The sequence below is a fragment of the Hippocampus bargibanti genome, linkage group LG12 (genome assembly GCF_051943395.1).
Source record: "Hippocampus bargibanti isolate YZ-2025 linkage group LG12, ASM5194339v1, whole genome shotgun sequence".
Lineage (NCBI taxonomy): Eukaryota > Metazoa > Chordata > Actinopteri > Syngnathiformes > Syngnathidae > Hippocampus > Hippocampus bargibanti.
The window spans coordinates 13,033,181-13,055,374 of record NC_142745.1 but is presented as its reverse complement, the minus strand read 5'-3'; the positions used below and the strand labels follow the sequence as shown (position 1 = coordinate 13,055,374).

At 41.9% G+C, this 22,194-nt stretch overlaps 2 protein-coding genes across 3 annotated transcripts in view; both read left to right on the top strand.

The window, feature by feature from the left end:
• The window catches only part of cacna2d2a (calcium voltage-gated channel auxiliary subunit alpha2delta 2a), a 168,277-nt gene that overhangs the window by 19,706 nt on the left and 126,377 nt on the right, over nt 1-22,194 (top strand). The gene's annotated exons all lie outside the window — the stretch shown is intronic.
• LOC148890532 (uncharacterized) lies at nt 7,237-8,584 on the top strand. The gene is made up of 3 exons (XM_089010665.1): nt 7,237-7,289; nt 7,511-7,530; nt 7,647-8,584. Exons 1-3 carry the CDS (start codon nt 7,237-7,239, stop codon nt 8,582-8,584), a joined length of 1,011 nt encoding a protein of 336 aa, XP_088866791.1.

Sequence of the window (22,194 nt, the reverse complement as noted above, 5' to 3'; positions counted from 1 at the left end):
AACGGGCTGATTAATTCCTTACACGGGGCCTCAAAATGGCATGAAATAAAGCACAGTACATGTTTGCGCCTTGTACCCTGGGAAATATAGGAACTAAAATTCACACATATGCATATTTATCTGTTTTTTGTCTGAATTATTTGAAATGTCACAAGGCATACGACTTAAATGGAATTCTGGAATGACCCAAATGCTGAAAGGAGGAATGCGTGTAGGTGTGCGTGTACGTGTGCGTGTGTATGTGTGCATACGCAAGTGTTTGCATGAACTCTGGACCACCAGCTCATTTCACACACCAACAGACATCAAAGAGGGTTTGAATTAACCTTGCGTGTCCACTCTATATTCCAGCCACAATTTCACGTTTCTCCGCTGCGCCCGACATTCATATTGAAAATGAAACAGATGGAGTTTTTGCCCTTCACTGCGGCGCGACGTTCAATCCTTTTTGCTGCGAGAAGATCAAACTTCAAACGAGTGGGAATCACAGTGTGGAAAAAAGGAAAGTATTTGCAGGTGGTGAGGTTGAGTGTCATCACAAGTGATGCGGAGGTGTTTATGCGAGTATCATGTCTTTTTTTGTTGTTTTTTTTTCCTACCTGATTAAAGCGGGTCAAGTAGCATTCCGTTATTGTCCTCTTGCAATCTGGCTCCACCTCCATCTCGACGAGACGCCACTGAGGTGATGAGGCTATGCGGCTAATCAAGCGTAATAATATATTTTAAAATATATTTCTGTGGTAGATATTTTTTGTTAATATTTAGGGTGGCTACTGTAGTTAACTAATTCCCTGCTATTCAGAAAGTGATTCGGGAATTGGAAATATGACAGAGCGCCATTCCCAAATTTGTTCGGGTTTTGGTTTTTCATGCTTGGGTGCTGATAAAGCACCAGCCATGGCCTCTGACAATGTTTTTTTTTCTTTTCCGCAAGGGGCAGCATTCCCTTTTTTCCATTTTAGTGCTTTGTTCGAGCTTCTGTTGTTGTTAAAGCGCTATATAAAAAAAATATTTATTGCATTATATTTTGGACAGTCGCCCTCATTTCAAGCTCATATAACTCCAGACCCTTATAATTTAGGAATTAACATTTTTTTTCTGATGAAAGAAGCGAGTCTAAGATTTTTTACACTGCATTGAATGTTTACGTCGTCCTAAAACTCAATATTCTGTGGCTCCTGGAATTCGAGTGACAATGACAAAAACCCTGGCAACTGCAGTGGACACATTTTTTCAGGTCTCTCAGTGAATGAAGTGAATTAAAGGTGTGTCTTTCATTGCTATATTGTATTCGGCAAACTTTTTTTCATTCATTGAAGGTGCGCCTTGTAGTCCGGAGTGCGTTATATATGGAAAATGTTTGAAACTACACCATTCATTGGGGGTGTGCTTTATACTCCGGGGCACCGGAAGTACTGTACTGAATTTTACGTTATTTTTATTCATATTTTTTTAAGGACCTTGCCGTTTTGCCTTCTAACCCAGATCTTCACAATTTCTCCTCATCCAGGCTCAAATTAAATTATATTGTCGATCTCCTTCTCCGTCACATAGACGGCTTCCAATTTGCGCCATATGGACGCGAGACTGTGGACGATGTTGTGTAAGCGAAACGGGAAATGGTGATGAAGAGCAGAGCAGAGATCCTGATTGGATACTGGTCGTAAGGGGGAAACGATTTTTAATTTTAAGATCCCACCGCAGTCAAGAGGTGACGCATTTCATAAGACACATTTATATTTCATTCATATGCCTGCTTGTACTCCTCCAAGATGACCTTTTATTGTCCCCCTCTCGTGGTTGCACAGCCATTCACGTACCTCACCTCATCTTACTGTATTACCCGCAAACGCCCGCGTAGGTGCTTTGCTATTAATAAATAGTATTTTTTAGAATGTAATTTAGCATACACTTAGCTTTAAATTTAGAGATGATGAGGGACACTGGGAAATTCTAATGAATCATGCAGAATAATACGCCGCATAGTTCGCACATGCTGACATGCAAATTGAGACTAGATTAAATCACGGCACGGTGGCCGAGAGGAGACGTATCGGCAATATAATACCAACGCACCAATATTACAGCCTTTCGTCACTCATAATAACTGTCGGTGTGCGTAGATGTGCTGCATTTATCTGCGTGGGAGGGTTTTTTTTTTATTGCTTGTTTGCCCCCTCGTATTGTTTTCTCCGCTTCTTTTCAATACCGACCCACGCAATCCAAGACGCCTGTAAAAAGAAGCTTTATGTAACACTCCGGCCCGGAGGAGGCACAAGTGAAGTTAAATTGGAGTGTTATTTTTCATCGTAACCACTCATCATGCGCTAATTTCAATTCCGGTATCATTGCCAATCTTTTTTTCGGATTTAGGACCAATTTGAAGTGGCATCGTTATTGAGATTGAACCAGTAGCTCCAAGCTCATGCGTGAAGCTCAAACATTCTGATATGGACTTTGGTGGGCAAATAAATGAAAGCTAACATAAAAATCATGTAACAGTTGAAATTAAGCCTCTCTGACTCGCCCCGGGCTTGCTCTGACTTTTTCCAGGTACTCCATGTCAAGGTTTGCAAGGTAGCGGTGGTGGTAGACCCCCTAAAAATGCAGGCAGGAGTGAGGAGCAAGGTGTATTTGACACATTGTATTAAATAAAATCAGCATCAGCAAAATCTCAAACAACGTAGTCATCAGAACAAAAAGGTCCAAAGTAGCAAACAAAATATCTATTAAGCTATCCATTAGCTATCTATTTGCGATCTATTAGCTAACTTGCCGTCTAGCTAGCTATATGGCTGGCTATCTATTAGTTATTTAGTTAGTTGTGTAGCTGTCTCGCTGGCTATTTTTTGGCTATCTATTAGCCCAACTAGCTTTCTATGTATTTGATTTACTTCTGGGTTGAGTGAACGCTGTCGCATGTGGTTGCCGCTGCTCACCCGCAGAAAAACTTCTCCTGCGACTAAAAAGTGACCTTGAGATTTTTGAAAGGTGCTTATAAATGAAATGTATTATTATTATTATTATTAATAATAATAATAATAATAATAATAATAATAATAATAATAATAATAATAATAATTATTATTATTATAAAACATGAAATTTGAATTGAATTTGAATTGTAACTGGAAATGTTTACATTTTATCAAACCCCAACTCTATGCAGGCTGGAGCGTAGCGGTAAATGAGCGCCTCATTTTCAGCTCATGTTGCTTTAACCAACTGCCTGTGTGCATTCCCAATAGCCTCTTCCTGTTAGTCCAAACATGACTCCCTTCAACCTTTCAACTCGGCTCAGTAGCCTACCCGCTGTGTTCATCATCCGAAGTAAGTGACACAGCGTTACTACCATCATCAAGACTGCCCTATCTAATCGCATTTGACAGCGTGCGGCCCTCTCTCGCTCAGCCCGCAACATGCTGAAACAAACACTTTTTCACCGCCGCATCGCAGACCCGCTTGTAAACGTTCTACCTATGAATAATTCACATGCACTCATCTGAACTGATCAAAGTGGGATTGTATGCTATTGTGTATTTCTGCTTGTAATTCTTGGTCTGCTGAGTGGGGAAAAAGAATAAAGTGGTTTGTACGGAATTGGATTCGACAGGTGCTCCTTGCAGGACATGATTGAAGTTTCTTTAAACGCAATGCGAACCAAACAATGAGACATAGAAGGATGATGAGTGTGCTGAGGTGTGTAAATGTGTGGAGGTGCGGGTGTGTGCTCATTAGAAGACAATGAAGTCACACATCGTTGATACATATTGGCAGTTAATTTGTGTAGGTGTTTGTGTACTTTAATGTTTTAAGATTTTATAACTGCTTCAGTCGGTTGGTCTGTCAGTCAGTCGGTGTGTCTTTCTGACGGTCGTTTTGTCGGTCGGTCTGACGGTCGGTCTGTCGGCAGTCTCTCTGTTTATCTGTCGTGGTCGGTCGATCTGACGGTCGGTCGGTCTGTCGATCTGTCGGTCAGTCGTTCCATCCGTCCACCCATCTGCCCGTCTGTAATAGAAGAAATGGGGCGGGGTGAAATCTTATCAACCAAGTCGGACTTTAAGATCTTAAATCCAAAATTATAAGATGGCTGACGGTGGTTTCACATCTCGCCCTGGTGAGTAAGCAACATTGTTAGTCCATTCCTATAGAAGTCCATGGAAGTTGCTCAACGTGATCCAAGGAATGCTCATAGTTTTTGTGAATACTCAGACATATGGAAAATAAGAGGATACATTGATCCTAAATTATTTTGACACAACAACACTTGGTAAAGCTGCGTGATACCAACGAATTTGACACAGTCTGCAGCATCCCTTGGAGGAGTAGGGGACTTTGGGAAGTTCATTCTTATTATTCATTGCTTCATATCAACCATGACTGAGTTTCTAGTACCTTTTCATTTAGTTTGTAATAAATTCAGTGTTTCAACTGTGCAGAGGGAGGGGAAAATGCAGCATGTCTCCTGGTAGTCTGCCATTAAACGTTAGCTATCCAAGTGAAGAAATAATCAAATCTCATTCATCCGGCAGCGTTTTTAATTGAGTTCATCGGGGGGAAAAAAAAACGTTCTTCGTGCTTTTGACAATTCTCCACAATGCAGGCCTCCTCGGCTATTTATTCTTGATCATTTCAATTCTGCTAATGACAGAAGATGATATTTTTTTGAGCATGAGTGCATCGACGTCTACTGGTTCACTCTATCGCCGAGCTCATTGTGTTTGAACGAGCTCTCGCCGCTTCCCATTACACGGTGGTACGGAGGAAATTATCTCATTTATTAGAGAGGAAATAAACAATGCAAGGTTTTAGAATCATGCTCCAACCCTTCCCCGTCTGTCTCAAAGAAACGAAAAAAAGCAGTTGCAGTGACGAGATATGCTAAAGTGGAATGTGCATTTCATGAAATATTATTATTATTATTATTATTAGTGGTAGTAGTAGTAGTGTTATTGTTATTTTTAGTGTATTTTTACTCGTAGTGTATTTTTCTTGCTGCAGCTTTGCCAATTTACATGCAGTGTTTCAGAGGATCATTCTGTCACAATCTGGTTGGCGACCAACGGGTGGCGCTTTCGACCCCGCCTGCACAGGTGCTGGTCGTCCCGATCAGTGGCAGATTGCCACGTTCTGATTGGCGACCAACGGGTAGTGCTGTCGGCCCTGCCTTCAGCCGCGCAGGTGTTGGTCGTTCCAATAAGTGGCAGTCAAAAGGACTCCCGGCACGACCATCCGGTGTCGGGTCATTGCATTGTGTGTAGTGTGTATGTTTGCTGCACCCTGTCATGGTTGTTTCATCTTGGCAGACTTTTACTCTTGGTTTTCTTTGATACTTTTTAGGTTTCTGTTCATATGATTTTTATGTTTTAGATTTTGTTCCTGTTGACTTTACTTTAATACAATTTCTTAAATACAACCTGCTGTCTGAAGTACTTTGCGTATTTCACATGTAAATGCAAATGCCCCGCAATCGTAATTTATATTTCGTTCTGGAGATTGATGTTGAGTATTTCAGAGTGAAAATACGTACAATGCTGTGTGTACATTTTCAGTATCCGAATAATCTAAATAAATATGTGAAGACTCAGTCCAGCATACTGTATATTGACCAATTTTCAAAACAAGTCTTTAGTCATGTTTCCGACCATGCACTTTTACCCGTTTATTTTGCATACGCATAAACACATATTGTAGTTTCATTGCTCATTTCGTACACAGCTGAAGATACCAAAGCAGTTTGAATCCTTGTCTCCGAAAAAACGAGATCCTAGATACAAGCAGCCAAAATAACTTGCCTCGGCAACAATGACCATTTCTTTCAAAAGAAGGTGGTCAACACCGCAAAGTGACCTGTATGTCAACCATTCATTCGTTCATACTGTATGAGGGTCATGAGAAGGTGATCCCAACTGTTACTCATCAATTGTGTTCTGTTTAGCTGGGTTGATAGCTTTTTGCATCAAGTGTACAGATGGCTTGTGCGGTTTATTTGTGGAGACTGATTGATGGGATATTTTGACACCTTGCAGTCTACACTCTGCCTTTCAACGGGTCAAAATTTCACTGTTTTCTATCCATTTTCTCACTCTCTCTGTCGTCTGCCTATCTTTTTTATTTGCAGCACTGTGTTTCTATACCCGCCCCTTGCCTTTCCTGCGTTCTTGACCAATCACGTGCGGCTTTAAGCGAAGACTGGGGCGGGGAATAGAGGACAAAAAAAGTAATCTGCCATTTCTTTGTGAGGAGCACGGGCTCATTCACAAACGGCACATCAATCATTGTGGCGTGCCGTGTGTATCCGGAAAAATAATTTGTATGCCAAGATTAAATTCTCATGAATTTAACGTTCGTAAACCGTAAACCGAGGTATCACTGTAGTTGTATATTCCACCCAGCTGTTGGAATTTCAGATGTTCTTGAATAAGGAAAAAATATATCATTTGAAAGCAACAGGAAATGATTTAACTTTACGGCCTATGTCTTTTTAGAGATTTTTCTCGAGTATTTGACATGACACAGTGACTCACACTCTTTCTTCGTGCAAAATGCTGATTGTCAGCGCTGTCGAAAGTTGTCTGTTTTCTGCCACATGATTTTGGAAAGACTGAAGCCGCCTCTGTGTGTCACCGTTGATTGTTTTCCTGGTCTGATAAAAGCGAAGTGTCTTTTGAAAGCGAAATGGTGGGCATTGTGGGCTCACATAATGAAAGGGTTTTTATGTAACGTCAGAGTTGTCAAGCTAACAAAAGAAAAGCAAAAGTGCTTGAGATGCTCCTTCTCATGTCCGTTATCTGAATAAGGACTTTTCATCATCGCTTGTTGCCTGCCCAGAATAGTGAATTGTTAAATGCATTTTTTTCTGTGCCGTTTTAATAGCAGCCAATCATACACTTCATTTCTCTACACACTGGTGTGGTTGTCATCTTTTAGCATCTCTTTATGAATAAGCAAAAGCTGTGATTTCACTGGGATATATACTAGAAATGGTACACGCAGTCAGTGGTCTGGGATTTCCTATAGCGTGTCAGGTTCCACTGTGTCTTTGGCTTGTTCTTTGGGTGTTTTGATATTTCTGGCTCTTTTTTTGTCAACTCCTTTTGTTGACCACTTTGCCAGTCCCTTGATTTTCCTGATATAAACTTTTGTGTCATCACCTTTTAAAAGAGTCTGTGTTTGTAGGATCCACATTCTATATGGTCTTCAGTCAAACTCCATCCCTGTCAGAATAGTCCGACCATGGATACCTCAGAGTCAGATACATTTAGGAAAGCTTTGATCGGCCAGGGAAGGTTAGTTGGACAGCAGGTGGCTGCGCTAACGCAACTCCAAGGCGTGGTCGAACTGGTGGAAGAAATGTTTTCAACCACAAGAAATCAATTTAATTGATTCATGACTGGTCTGGTCAGTTTTATTTCCCCTTATGGATGACGACGCTACTTATATCACCCAATGACACTTGAAAGGCTTGTCTCATTGATTAATGTTTGTGAAGTCATGTGTTATCATTTAGTCCCCATGTGGTGTCACAAAGTGATGTGACAAAGGATTACCCGTAACCATCTTTTATCTGGGATGGCAGAATTGTAAGCATGTTAGTCCTTGTATAAACTTACAGCCCCAAATTAATTACTGTGCTAGTCTCTAAGTTTGTGCTGCTGGAATCAACACCATCACAAACAAAGTCATGTCGAGTAATGACTTGCTTGTTAACTTTTCTCCATTAAAATCAATGCACATGAAACTGATGAACTTTCACTACTCGGCCATTGCCGAGAAGGATCATTACTACAACGAGTTTCACATTTCTTCAATGAAGAACATTAAGCTACAGGGCCAACTTGCGTTACACAAAGCTGAAAGCAAGAAGAATAGCGAGACCATCGCAGAGCAAGCGCAAGAAATTGCTTATCTGAAGGAAAGCCTTCAGGTCCAGGGAGCAGAACTTCAGCAGAGTAGGTTAGAAGTTAAGACGCAACAAGATGAGGTGTCCTCACTGGAGCAATGTCTCCAGGAGCAGAGAGAAGTACTCCGACAGAGTGAGAACAATGTCCAACTGCAGAACTCTCATATTTATACGCTGGAGCAAACTCTCAATGACCAGAAAGGGAAGTTTCAGCAAAAGGACCAGAGGCAAGAGGCTCAAATCGTAGCGCTGCAGCATAGCCTCCAAGAACGGATGGCCTTACTCGAGCAGAGTGAGCAGAAGGTGGATGAGCTGGAGGAGAAGTTTCAGAGCTACGTGGAATCTGCTGAGCACGATAAATGTGACCTGAAGGTCAGAGAGGAGAAGCTGATGGAGAACCTCCAAGCATGTCATGCCAGGCTGCGATCGATGGAAAACATTCATAAGAAGAAGAAAAAGCTCTGTTTCTGGCCAGTCTTTTGGCGTGAAAGAAGACAGGCCCAAAGGACAGAAAAGAAAGAAAAAGAGTCTGGTAAAAACAGTGAAAACGAGAAGGCAGACAAGAAAGAATTCAACATGAAACTCAAGTCCGAGGGAGTGCAGAAAATTGACGACGAAACTTCAGACAAGAAAAAGAATGAAAGTCCAAATTTTTCCCGCAAAGTGGTTTTTAACTGTTGAGTCAGCCTGCAAGTTTTGTCTAGATGTAAGACTGATCATACTGTTCTAGATTTTGAGTTATGATTATGCTAAACATGTATTCATTCTTAGCTTCTTCGTTTTGAGACAATTATCTTCGTGATTCTTCTAATAATTTGAAGTTCATCAATATTATAAACGCAGTCTTGAAAATGTTAGTTGTACTTCCATGTCATTGTTCCTTCTTCACATAAAACTGTTTTCATGTTTTCAGCCGTCATCTGTACAAAATGTGAAGGTTTTGGACGTTTCGCCTCCTATCCAAGAGGCTTCGTCAGTGAACTAAAGTCTGACTGGTCGTATCGGCCCTATTTATATATCCCTAATGTCCAGACATGGTGGCGCCGGACACAGCTATGATAGGTCCCTACTCTCAGGGTGGGGGGAGCAGAGGACCACTCCCTGTGGCCCCACTGATTGTTCCTACATTCCTGACTAACGACTGGCCTATTTGCCCCACTCCCACCGGTATCACCTCATCAGCATTACGAATGTTGCCTAACCTGTTTTGCCTAAGTAGGCTATTGTATGAACGATCCAAATTGAACCTCACCCCACCAGATCGGTTTAATGAAGGATTTTGTTGTTTTATAAGAATCACTTCTTTTAACCCCCTTTCAAACCATCTATGTTCTATCGCTAAGATTTTAACCTCAGTGTCGTCAAATGAGTGGTTGCTAGCTTTTAGGTGCAAATGTACTGCCGATTGAGGCCCACTTGTATTATCCCTGCGATGTTGATAGTCTTTTTTTGAGAATTTGTTGAGTCTCCCCAATGTACTGCTCTTTACAATTTTCATTCTTACAATGTATTGAATAAACTACATTACTTTGTTTTTCATTTGGTAGCCTATCTTTTGGATGCACTAATTTTTGCCTTAACGTGTTTATCGGTTTGAAATAAGTAGGAATTTTGTGTTGCCAAAGGACTCTTTGTAATTTTTCAGAAACTCCTGCAATGTAAGGTACTGCTACTCCTCTCCTTTTTGTATCTTGAGAATTTTTGGTTTCATTCTCTATTCTTTCTTTCTGACATTTGTTAAATGACCACTGAGGGTACCCACAGTTAGTGAGTGCTCTCCTGATATGTTTTGACTCCTTTTCTCTACCTTTAATTTAAACCGGTCTGGTGGGTTGAGGTTCAATTTGGATCGTTCATACAATAGCTTACTTAGGCAAAACAGGTTAGGCAACATTCGTAATGCTGATGAGGTGATACCGGTGGGAGTGGGGCAAATAGGCCAGTCGTTAGTCAGGAATGTAGGAACAATCGGTGGGGCCACAGGGAGTGGTCCTCTGCTCCCCCCACCCTGAGAGTAGGGACCTATCATAGCTGTGTCCGGCGCCACCATGTCTGGACATTAGGGATATATAAATAGGGCCGATACGACCAGTCAGACTTTAGTTCGCTGACAAAGCCTCTTGGATAGGAGGCGAAACGTCCGAAACCTTCAAATTTTGTACAGATGACGGCTGAAGAAACCTTCTCATCGATGGACCACTCCTGTACGACTGAGAGCTTACACAGACGAACATACCCAATGTTTTCACAAATGGTGCAAGTACCTCTATTCTGCTAAAATATATATTTTGGTGTCCCACACGTAGCCCAGACTAACTCAATCCATTAGCAAAGCTTGGAAATATCTTCTTCCAGATCGCTTCATCGTCACCTCACGAGTGTCGGAGGGGGGGGGTGCTGGAGCCTATCCCAGCTGTCTTTGGACACTAGGTTAGGCCAGCCAACCGCAGGGCACACAGAGAAACAACCATCTAAAGCAGTGGTCGGGAACCTATGGCTCGCGACTCATATATGGCTCTTTTGATGATTGCATATGGCTCGCCGATAAATATTACATATTGTAATACATATTGTCGTTTTTTTCGTCGTTAATTTCCCGTTGGGGCTGCAGTTGGCGGAAAGCGCAATTTTGATTGGATGACACTGACCTAGAATGGCCGAAAGCGCCATGTTGATTGGATGATAGTGGCCGTCATGTTGAAACAGGTTAACGCCCCTTTAAATGAGCCCAACTTGTGCACTTCAGCCTGAATGCACCGGAGCATTAGAGGAGAGAAAATGTTCTGATTCTAATTTGCAATTAAAAAATACCATCGATGAAACAGTCGAATGTCAGTGACATTTTAACAAGCCCCATGTTAACGTTAGCATCGACATACTTCTGCGAGAAGTAGATTGCAGATAGCAAGTGTGGAAGCTTATGAGCCGTGTGCAGGCTAGCTAGCAGTAACTTCGCCTCTGGACCGGCAAATTGAATTTCATTCCGATCGTTTTCCTGCATTTCAAACACGAGGAACGGAAAACCATCCATGTTAACGGTGAGTACTATCACAAAGTTATTTTAAATAATACATTCTGATATTTTGTTGAAAAGTGGCCGCGCGTGTGTGTGTGCGCGCGCGCTTGTATGCGCGCGCGTGCGTGTGGCTCTCGCTGAAAAACATTTCTAAATATTTTACTTTTATGGCTCTCTTAGTCAAAAAGGTTCCCGACCCCTGATCTAAAGTGTTCAATGAGCCTGCCATGCATGTTTTTGGAATGTGGGAGGAAACCGGAAGACCCGGAGAAAACCTATGCGGGCCAGTGGATAACATGCAAACTCCATGCACACCCTGAACTGGTTAATAGCCAATCACAGATTTTAAATAGTCTTGAAATATAAAATACCATACATGATCATGTTGTGATTCACGTGCCTGACTCTTGAGATTTATCCCTGGTCTTTGCGCGCCATATAATCACCTTATGATTGACTCGTGACCAGCGTACCTTTGGTCCATCTCCAGTCCTTGCCGAGATCCTATCCTGCCTGAGTGGCGTAGAAAATAGCTCGTACTCAGTATTCTGATATAAACGGCAGCGTGGTCCCTACTCAGTCTTTGACAAAGGGCCTGACTTCATGATTTGAAGACCCCACACAGTGAAATGCAGGCATGGATTTTTTTTTTCTCGAGTGCAGAATGAGAATGTTTTAATCTGGCCCAGTTGGACACACTAAAATTAATGATCATTTACACTGACGACATAATCAGACTTCACGCCGTCCTCCAATATGAAATTGCTTCTTTTGTTCCGCAAGATTGCCATGTTTTTCTTTTGCATGTCTCTCTCTCATCGCCTCTACACCACTCGCCTCAACTGTTCCCCAGGTTGTTCTCTGTTATAGGTCATTAAATGTTTCCATGGAAACTGCCACTTTGGCAGAAATTGGCATGCTGTATAGAAGCGACTCTGGCCATGTTTGATGTCAAGAGACCTTGTTGCATTTGGTGTGAGATTGTAGCATTTGGTGTGTCAGGACAGTTCTGTGTGACTTTGTTTCACTGCCGTGAGGTTTCGTGAGGGACAAATCCCTGCATGAAGGAGTATTTGCGGCCCGCTGAAAATGTCCCCTCTGCTGCTTAACAACCATTGATTTGTTATTTGGTTTTTAAAGGACAACCGATGCCCCCGGACAAGTTGTGTCCATAATTTGAAAAATCACTTCAAATGACTTCTACTGAGCATATTTTACAAAAATTAAGACTCGCGTTGAATATTCAGGAAGTCTTGTTTTCGAGTTGATGACGATGCCTGACGTGACGTCACGTCTGGAGCTCCCCTGACTGAGAAAGCGACACACAATTCATTTTGGGTACTTTGTTTGGTCTGAAAACTTTGTGTTGATCTGTGTTGATGGCGAAATTAGAAGGAAAACACAAATAACGCGATGGTGAATCGTTGTTGCACCAAGACTACTATTTGATACGACTTGACACAAATTCCCAGCAGACAAATCAGCTCATTTCCAACGGAGCTGGGGCGCCATCTTGTGCATTTTCTGGAACACTGCATTGGATTCCTGACGGCTCGAATTGATACAGGAGGACTTCTTTAATCGATTGCAAACATGTATGCTTTCCTCTTCAGAACTATTTGAATCATATTCATAACTGGATGAGTAACAAGAAAGCATCTTCTCCGAATCTGAAGCCATTGTTTTGATTCTAGGGCAGCAAGGCAAGACGTCCTGGTGCGATGTCACGAAAAAGGGGGCGGGACCTTCTGCTACTCGGCATCTCCGAGGTCATTTTGAAGTAGTTTTGGGTAACTTTAACTCATTTTCATTGGTGTTTTGCATATTGTTAAAAATATCAGCCTCCGTGTTTTGGGTATTTTAGATGCTATAAAACTGATGTCAGTTAGGAAACAAAAAAATGGTGTCGGTTGTCCTTTAAAGCATAATGCTAGAAATCAATGACTGTGTTGGCAGGTCAAAAATATTGCCTGGCTGCCCTCTCATTGTAACTTGACAATGTTGTAGTGAGGAAACTTCATTCAGGCCTTGTCTTGTGGGAAAAATGCCGGAACTACATCTTGTCGCATCTCTAGGCAATTACAATTGTTTGGGGGGGTGATTCGTGGATGATTTCTATCAGCAGTCTCAGTTTTCCACACTTTCCATGTACAGTGATACCTCAGCTTACGAACTTAATTGGTTGCCAGAAAGTGTGTGTAAGGCAAAGGTTTGTCAGCCAAACATTTATTTCCTATGAGAAACCATAAAAAATTAGAATATTCCATTCTCAGTTCCCCATAAAACATAATTTTCTGCTAAATAGGCCTTAAAACTACACAAAGTATACCTTATTTTATGTATAATAAATGTGCTCTTGTATTGTAATTTAGGAAATAAACTGTACTATATAATAAAGTCGTTTTATTTACCTTTGAGATGGTCATTGATGTAGTTGCCTCTTGATGATATCCGAGTGAAGTTGCTGTGCTTTCTCGGTGATAATACCGAGTCACACTGTCCCATGCTAGCTGCTTTTTGTTTATCCAAATCCACAGAAGTTTTTCAACCTCTTCTCTTGCCTGAGACCGTTGCTCAGACAAGACACAAACACCCTTAGCCACACTTAACGTACTGGGATGCTAAGTCACACAAATGCGCACCTTGTTCATGTTCTTCAATGATCTCCTTCTTCTGCTCAACCGTAATTTTCTTTTGTTTCCTCTTTGGCTTAACACTAGCCTAGGGTGGGGTCTTTTTTGGTCCCATAATAGCAAAACTACTCCACTCGATAACAAGCCACGTCTGCGCTCAAAGGGGGTGAGGAAAACTAATCCACCAGCCACCGTGGCGCTGTGTGGTTTGGTAAAACTAGTTCAGATGCCAAGATTACATTGGCATACGAATTTGATGTTCATAAAGCGAAAGGTTTGTGAGCTAAAGCGTTTGTAATCAGAGGTATCCTTGTATTTGGAGAATTGTATTTCTTCGCACTCAAACTTGATGTTGAATATGACCTCATAAGCTTGTATTTTGGTGTGAGAATAAAAAAAAATAGAACTTTTTCCTCTCTTCGTGATAGTGAGTTATCACCGTGCTGTAAGGCAAAACACAATGTCTTTGTTTGGGGATTGCTCGTTGCATAAATCTGAAAATAACTGCCTGTCCATTTGTGTGTATATATATTTCCTCCCTCGGGGAGGAATTCTTGACACTTCATAGCAACATCAATTCCGGTTGGACTTAAATGCTCTATTTGCACACACATTTTTATCGTCGTGTCTATTGTCTACTTAGAGGTCTTTTATTTTCCGTCAATCCTCCATTTTTGTGTCGTTCCACACTACATCCCCTCCAGCACTAAGGTCTTTTTTCATTGGCAAAATCTATGGAGCCATCGGTTGGGTTGCGTCAAAACAGTCCCAAGAGTTATTCAATTTCTGCTTTTGTAATCAGAAACTGTGTACCAATTGTTGGGTGATTAATCGGAATATTATCTGAATATAAATTGGCAACACTTAGCGTACTTTGTAAAGCGACTTGAACGGGAAAATAAACACACAGTCACACAAAACGAATCCTTTGACAGTAGATGAATGGCATGTTTGTCTATGACGTCATCCAAAATGACAGAAATCGTCTTGAAGACAGTTTGACAAACAAGCCAAAAGAAAAGCAAAAGAATGTAGTTATCCCTTTGCTACTTCTTTCGTAGAGAGCACTTTTTGAATCGGTATGGCAAAAAAATGACAATCTCTGCATCCCTTCAATGATTACTAGCCTGAGCTCTCATGAGGTACATTTTGCACTGTCATCTCTGATACCAAAGTCTTTTGAAGGAGCAAGACCAACAGACCAAGAAAAAGACAAATCTAGGACTAGGTTTGATGATCGTCAAACTGAGGGCTAGTGAGATTATCGTGTGATGTCGAGTAAATTGGTTCATAGTGTCTTTTTGCCTTTGAGGGCTATTTCTCTGTAATTAGTGTAATGACTGAAGATTGAGATGCTCTCGATGAGGCTTAGCAAGCATAAGGAGAAACAAAAACAGACAGGGTCAGGATTTGTCATGTCCGAGGAGAGTCAACAGAGTCTGAAGTCTAAGTCCACCCGTGAGACACAAAACTATAAATTTGACAGCTTTGAAATGTAACAGCCTACACCTCTAAATTGCCTGTAGATTCCTTGCCACTTTGCTCTATTTTGCCCGCGGTGAGCCTGAGATAAGAGGGCCCTAGACAAAATGGCTGCCAGAGTGACAGTCATGCAGGTGCGATACAGACTCTCCAGACAGATATCTCGAAAAATATATGAATCATCGCCGTCAGATGAAAGTCCCGTATCTCCACTTTATGGTGATTTTGACTTTGAACACCACTACATTTGAAGAGGTCACCCGCATATTGAAAGGATGTTGCCAAAAGAAGCAATTAAATCACGCTTGAGCGTTACTGTCCTTCAAAATGCATCATTTTAGACTCACTTTGTATTGAAGATGACCAACAACACATTTTTTTTAATGACCCGAATGTCTTTAACGATAGTTTCTTAAATCATTCACTGCCAGACGTGCAAACATGTGTCCACTGCACTGCCAGGGTTTTTGTCATTGCCACTCCAATTCCAGGACGCACAGAATACTGAGTTTTAAGACTACATATACATTCACACCAGCGTAAGAAACCTGAAACTCTCTTCTTTCATCGGAAAAAGAATAGTTAATTCCTAAATGGTATGGGTCTGGAGTTATATGAGCTTGAAATGAGGGCGGCTGTCCAAAATACAATGCAATACATACATATTGGTTTGTATAATAATAATGATATAATAATAATACATTTCATTCATAAGCGCCTTTCAAAACTCTCAAGGACATTTTACAGTCACGTAATTTTTTTGTGCGGGTATATGCGCTTGAACAACAGCTGAAGCTGAAACAAAGCGCTAACATGGAAAAAAAGAAAATGCTGCACCCTTGTGGAAGGGGAAAAACATTGGCCAGCACTTTATTAGCACCCAAACAAGAAAAAACTAAACCAGAACAAATTCCGGAATGGCATTGTACGTCATATTTTCAATTCCCGAATACATTTGTGAATGAGTTAATGTCATGTTAGCTTGCGGAATGCGTCCATCCATTTTCTCAATGCTTGTCCTCATTCCGTTTGTGGGTGACCTGGTTCTTATCCCAGCTGACTTTTTGTGAAAGAATAGTACGCCCTGTACCGGGCGCCGATTATAACAATGGAGATTTTAAAATGAGATGGAAGTGATCTGTTTTTGGTTTCAAACTAGGACTCCTGGTAACAATTATTTCATCCATGGTTGGAAGTGTTCGAAACAATCCATCCATCCGCCCTAAAGTGCCTCTCAGCTAATCACAGGGAACACGTCGACCACAGGTGTCAGAGTCAAGGCCCGGGGGCCAAATCCGGCCCGTACACATCATTTCTTTCGGCCCACGAAAGCAAATCAAACTTGTGAAATTCCATGATGCTTGCGAAAATCCTCACCAAAATTTCATATTTATGGATGTAAACCACAATAACAGTCATAATACTTGACTTAATTATTTTTTTTTTGAAAACTAGTGCATTCATTAAATTTTGTGATTCTGATTATTCATTAATTTGGTGTGTGCTCGATATATAATATGTGGAGGGGATTAAACATTCTAATGGCTTCCCCAAATATATAACAATTAGGAGGAAACCATAACTACAATGTGGCCCGCGGCAAAAAAATGACTTTGACACCCCTGACAGACACAAACATACATTTGCGCTTACGCTCACACATCAGTTGAGTGTTCCATCACATGCATTTTTGTGAAATATGGGAGAAAAGTGGAGTGACCAGAAAAACCAACCCTCGTATGCGGACAGTATACAAGAAAAAAAAGATCCATGCATATTTTCACAATTATCATAAAGGCTTGGTCCTTTCGCTGTACGGGCTTCTTTTCTGCGGGTGAATTGTTAATTGTAAATGAACACAGATGAGGATTGCGACACGGCAAGTTCGACTGATGGACAGGTGTCAGCCTGCCAGGCTCCATCAGAGGCAAGGAAGTTGTGTGCAATTAGGAGAGGAGGAGACGCTAAATCCAGACAATCCCCTCGAGGCTCTGTCTCCACAGCAGGAGGACTTCCACAAAGCCCACTCAAACGGATACAAGCACATACACAGATGTGCAAACACAGTGTCACGCATATAGCAAAATATAATGTGTGCCGTTTCGCACGTTTGAAGTTCTTTAGTGTGTGGAAGTGTGAAATCCTTGCGTACAATTTCCGGCGCAGCACATGATGTATCCTTTTTCTTTACCTTTTAATGTTGCTACTTTGACGGAGTACAATTGGAAGGCAGGAAAGGATGGGGATGTATTTAATATTCCTCCGCGGGAAGAACTAGAAGTCAGAGAAAATGGTGACGAGAAGAATTATAGGGCAGGGTTATTCTTTTTGCCGTTGTATTGTGAGAAATCCTCGCAGACGGGGGAAAAAAAAGCAATTCTCTACCTTCAGCAAGTTAATAAAAAGCCTGCACTTTATCTCTGTCGAAAAGACAAATACCATGACGGAGGATGGAAGGGAGGAAAGGAGGACGGGAGGAGGTTAGCCCATATTTCCTCTCCTGCTGCAAGTCATTGATGCTATGAATCGTTGTCTGATGGGCCCACAAGGTGCTGTTAAATCACTGCCGTGGACATAGCCATTTGTTTTATTTGCTTATTTATTAACACATTTGTTATTTAGTCTTTTTTTGGGTCTTTTGACTTCAAGATGGCACCACAACAGTGGCTTCCTTGACAGCAGTTCCTGTATTTTGTTTTTCTACTTCCTTTCCTACCCTCTTCCTTTCATCACTTTGCTGCTGTGAAATGTAAATGTATCCATTGTCAGACTCATAAAGCCAATCTAATCTTTCTTGCTTGCATTACAAGTAATCCTTTCATGCCCCAATGATGATAACATGATCTTGATAACAAACTGTCCACGATAATGACCACTTTCCCTGAAAATGTTTCTTCACATACAGTACTGTCACCTACTGAAAATCCAGGTTTTGGGGAAAATCAGTTGGGTGGATTATTTTAAACCGCTTTTAGTCTATCGCTGTCTGTACTGTAAACTGAAATAGAAGAAAGACCTGTTCTATTAAGCCAAGACAGAATTCCACCTATACAGTGATAGTAATGTCTGGGATGGGGATACAAGAGGTGAATTGAGAGCCGCAGATCCACGTGTTGCTCAAAAACCTAAAGCCTTCCATTTTTCCATAATTACTCAGGATCCTGGCAATTGAACACACTTGTATGTCACCAAGATTAGGTCAGGTTTATTGGCTTTTTGGGGTTTTACCATTTGAGCGCCAGTCCGTGTGTGTCTTTGTTTCCACCTGTTTGGATCACCGGTTGACAATCCCCTCTGATAATGTCACCAACCCCTTCCACCGTTCAATGTCACCCTCTTCTTATCTCAAACTGTCCAAATGGGGTGTATGTAAACATGATGGCCAGTCTTTGTTTCCTGTGACGTCTGGCCTGGAAGCGGCTAGCTTGCAGATAATACCCCGTGTTTCCTCATGGGTCCATAATACAATGGCTTTTTTCTTCTTGTTCTTCTTTATTTACGTATCGTGTGTGTGCCTTTTTTAAAACCCAAGCACCTGCCTGGGTCCTTGAAATCTTTTGTCATTTTTTTCCCAAGGAATTACAGTTTTTGACTTTTTAGGATCCTCAACCTGCTGAGAATCACTCCATATTTTAGTTGTATGCCCTCCTCTAGCGGGCAGTGATGTAGAGTGAGGGTAGTTACTTTTTTCCTGTTGTCCCCGCCACCTCTTTGAGGGCCGCATGAATCATGCTAATTGCAGATGAGACACTCCTAGGTCCATAAGCGGCTGTTACAGACTCTCTCTCATCTACCTGCCAAGACCAGACCTGTTGCCCTGTGATTATTTGTATTGACTACCTTCAATGAATACATTCTTTTTAGATCCAACCTGTGCCTGGTCTCCTTTTTATGTTATTACCTTTGTCATGCCGTAACATAATTTGGGGGCTCGTCCGGGATTGTTAACTGGTTGATTGGTGTCTTGATTTTCCCCTAAACATCTATATTTGTTTGTTTGCTCGCCTGGATTGGTTAGAAAACCAGGTGGCTGTTGGCACATGACGTAAGTGTAACCTAGTCTAGTTAGTCTGAGGGTGGTGGAGAGACCACTATCACCTTTTTATGTTATTGCCGTAACACTCTGACTCAGTTCCTCTTTTAATTAAATGCTCAACATTGACCAGAAGTGTGAATTTAAGTGTGGCTAGTTGTTGGCTTGTACAGTTATAGACAAGGAACCATTCAGGGCCATCTTTTTGTCACATGGAATACCCCAGTTGAGATTTGAATGTGGTAACAGGAAAGCTGGTAATTGTAAAGTTCTAGTCTTGGTAAAGCCGTTACTGTTGATGCGTTTGTCCTGCCATGTCATGGGGGGAGGACTGCTTATCTCGTCGTGAAGTCAGCCACAATAGGCTTGCATCCGGATGCGTGACACATACGGATACGACATCATTAAAGAATACTCATAGGTTCGGCTGAGCGAACCGGGCTTCTTCGGCCCCCGAGAATGGCAGCAGCCCATCCTCGGGAAGCTTGATGAGACACAACACAACAGAAGCTTCATGCAGTTGAATAAAAGCCGATATCTGAAGTAGGCGAGACAAATTTAGCATGGGGAGCAGAGACAGTGATGGCTAGGGTTGATGTCATGTTTTGGGGATGGGTTGTATGCCTTAATGAGACAGCAGAGGGAGGAATATAGATTGATGATGAGTGTCAGTGGAGGTAAAACATCTACACAAGCTGTCAGGGAGGCTTAATTCTACAAGGAATGCAACTAGCATATGGAGCTAACTCAAGGCGGCAGAGGACAATGTGCGTGTGTTGCAATGTAATAATAATTAGCCCTGACTATAATCTCACTCATTATTTCAGTTACTGTCGGTACGTTTTTTTTGTTGTTGTTGTTGTTGTTTTTTTAAAGCACTTTAGCTGCCGGCCAGAGTTGGAGCTTATCACAGCTGATCTAGGATGAGATACCCTGCACGACTGTATAGGCACACGGTAACTTTCTCAACAGTTCAACTGACAGTATTTGAAGCGTTCACTATGGCAATGTGACAAAAATATGCCCAAAAAAGGGTGGAGTGAAGACGAATCAGTCGGGCAAAAATCGGAATACAATTTATTTATTTATTTATCTCTGTCTTCCCATCTGTGTGTTTACAGTGCCACTCTTGAAGTTGTTGGCATACTGGAACCTGTCATCATGGCTGAGTGACGAGCATGACAGAATGTGTGTGATGCGCGCAAGCTGTACCCCAGTGTGTCAATGTGCGAGTTTCATTTCCTCGCGTCCTCGGTGCCAACAAAGACATATTGGTGGTAATTGGCAGTCGCCGGTGTCATATACTGTAGGACATGTCAGCAGCAGAAGGTTTGACTGGCCGTCAGCGGCAGTCTGCCGAGCCGCCTCTCATCTTTCCCTCAGAGAAGGACAGGCCGGCACTGAATGCTGCCCAGGCTTCATTGCCTCAAGCCAACTGCATGACTGATTAACGTTTATATACGTTTTAAATCCATACACAAATGAATTGCTTTACAATTTTTAATAGTCAACACAAGAATGAGTGCAATGTGACCTGGGCAATAGTCATAGGTGGGGACTGAGACGGGCCAATCCTCAGCGACAGATGCAAGCTCTAGAATGTGGAACATCATCCCTCTCAATGAGAAGTTCTGACTGGATATAGTCGGACTTGCGTCTACACCACTGGTTCATAATCTATTTGAAGGCACTGAGCCCCACCAATTTCACTATGCTCATTCACCAAACCCTTCTTTCAATGACTGTGCCCACTCACTGCAGACTAGACTGAGGGGTGGACCTCTGCGGCGGAGGATCCACCGAACCCCTCAGACCGACTCACCGAACCCCTAGGGTTCGATCGAACCCAGTTTCAGAATCACTGGTCTACACACAGCCTGGTCTCTGGTACTAGCTCTTTTGAAAGAGGTTGGACTCTTCCACTCTGGAGTTTCTCGATGGTGAGAGGCATAGAGCAGTTTTGGGCAGACTCTGCCCCCTGACTCACTGCCTGTAAGGTATATTGGGGTTCACACCGGTGGTTGAGCTCAGCCAGAAGGTGCAGCTCTCTATTTATCAACCGTTCCAACTCTCTATTGTGTTTGTTCATAGATCATTTTCGTCCGATAATTTCATCCATGTCTATGTTTGTGTGATCCACACCTTTGATATAATTATTTAAACCTTGAACATGGTACACCCCCAGCGATGCAATTCCCAATCCCGAAATAAGATAATACCCAAGATTAGAAATACACAGTCGAATGCCTGAACATAGCCAATAAATTAATAATATTACAAACAAAGCTATGCTCATGGTTTATAAATAGAGTAGCCCTATATAAAGTCAACTTTCATTACAATATGAATTATATATGGTTCACGCAAAGGCTATTTTTTCTATAACACTTTAAATGCACATGTCAGACAGTGGCTACCAAGAACTAGACAGTAGTGTTCATACAGTGCTGCTTAAAGGACAACCGACGTCTCCGGACAAGTTGTGTCCATAATTTCCAAAATCGCTTCAAATGACTTCTACTGAGCGTAGTTTACAAAGATTCCACCGCATATAGCTATATTTTACGTTTTAAGACTCGCGCTGATTATTCGGGAAGTCTTGTTTTTGAGTTGGTGACGAGTCCTCACGTCACGTCACTGAAGGAACGCCCCTGACCGAGAAAGGACATACGTACCTTGCATCACCTCAATGCAGTTTGCGGTACTTTGTTTGGTCTGAAAACTTCGTGTTGATCCGTGTTGATGGCGAAATTAGAAGGAAAACACATAAATAACACAATGGTGAATCATTGTATGTTACACCGAGACAACTATTTGATATTCGCAGACAAAAATTCCAAGCTGAAAAATCAATCAATTTCCAACTGAGCTCTGACGACATCTTCTGCATTTTCTGTGACGCTACACATCAGTCTTGATCCCTCAAAATGACCCGGAAGACCTTTAATCGATTGCAAACATTTATACTTTCCTCTTCAGAATTATTTGAATCATATTCATAACTGGATGCGTAATAAGAAAGCATATTCTCCGAATGAAGCCGTCGTTTTGATTCTCGAGCAAGGCAATACGTCTTAGCGTGACGTCACGAACAAGGGGGCGGGACCTTCTGAAACTCGCTATCCCG

Coding starts and splice junctions, on each gene's coding strand:
- LOC148890532 (XM_089010665.1), top strand. CDS start 7,237: ATGGATACCTCAGAGTCAGATACATTTAGGAAAGCTTTGATCGGCCAG. Junction 7,290..7,510: donor GCTTTGATCGGCCAGGGAAG/GTTAGTTGGACA, acceptor GTTATCATTTAG/TCCCCATGTGGTGTCACAAA. Junction 7,531..7,646: donor TCCCCATGTGGTGTCACAAA/GTGATGTGACAA, acceptor CTAGTCTCTAAG/TTTGTGCTGCTGGAATCAAC.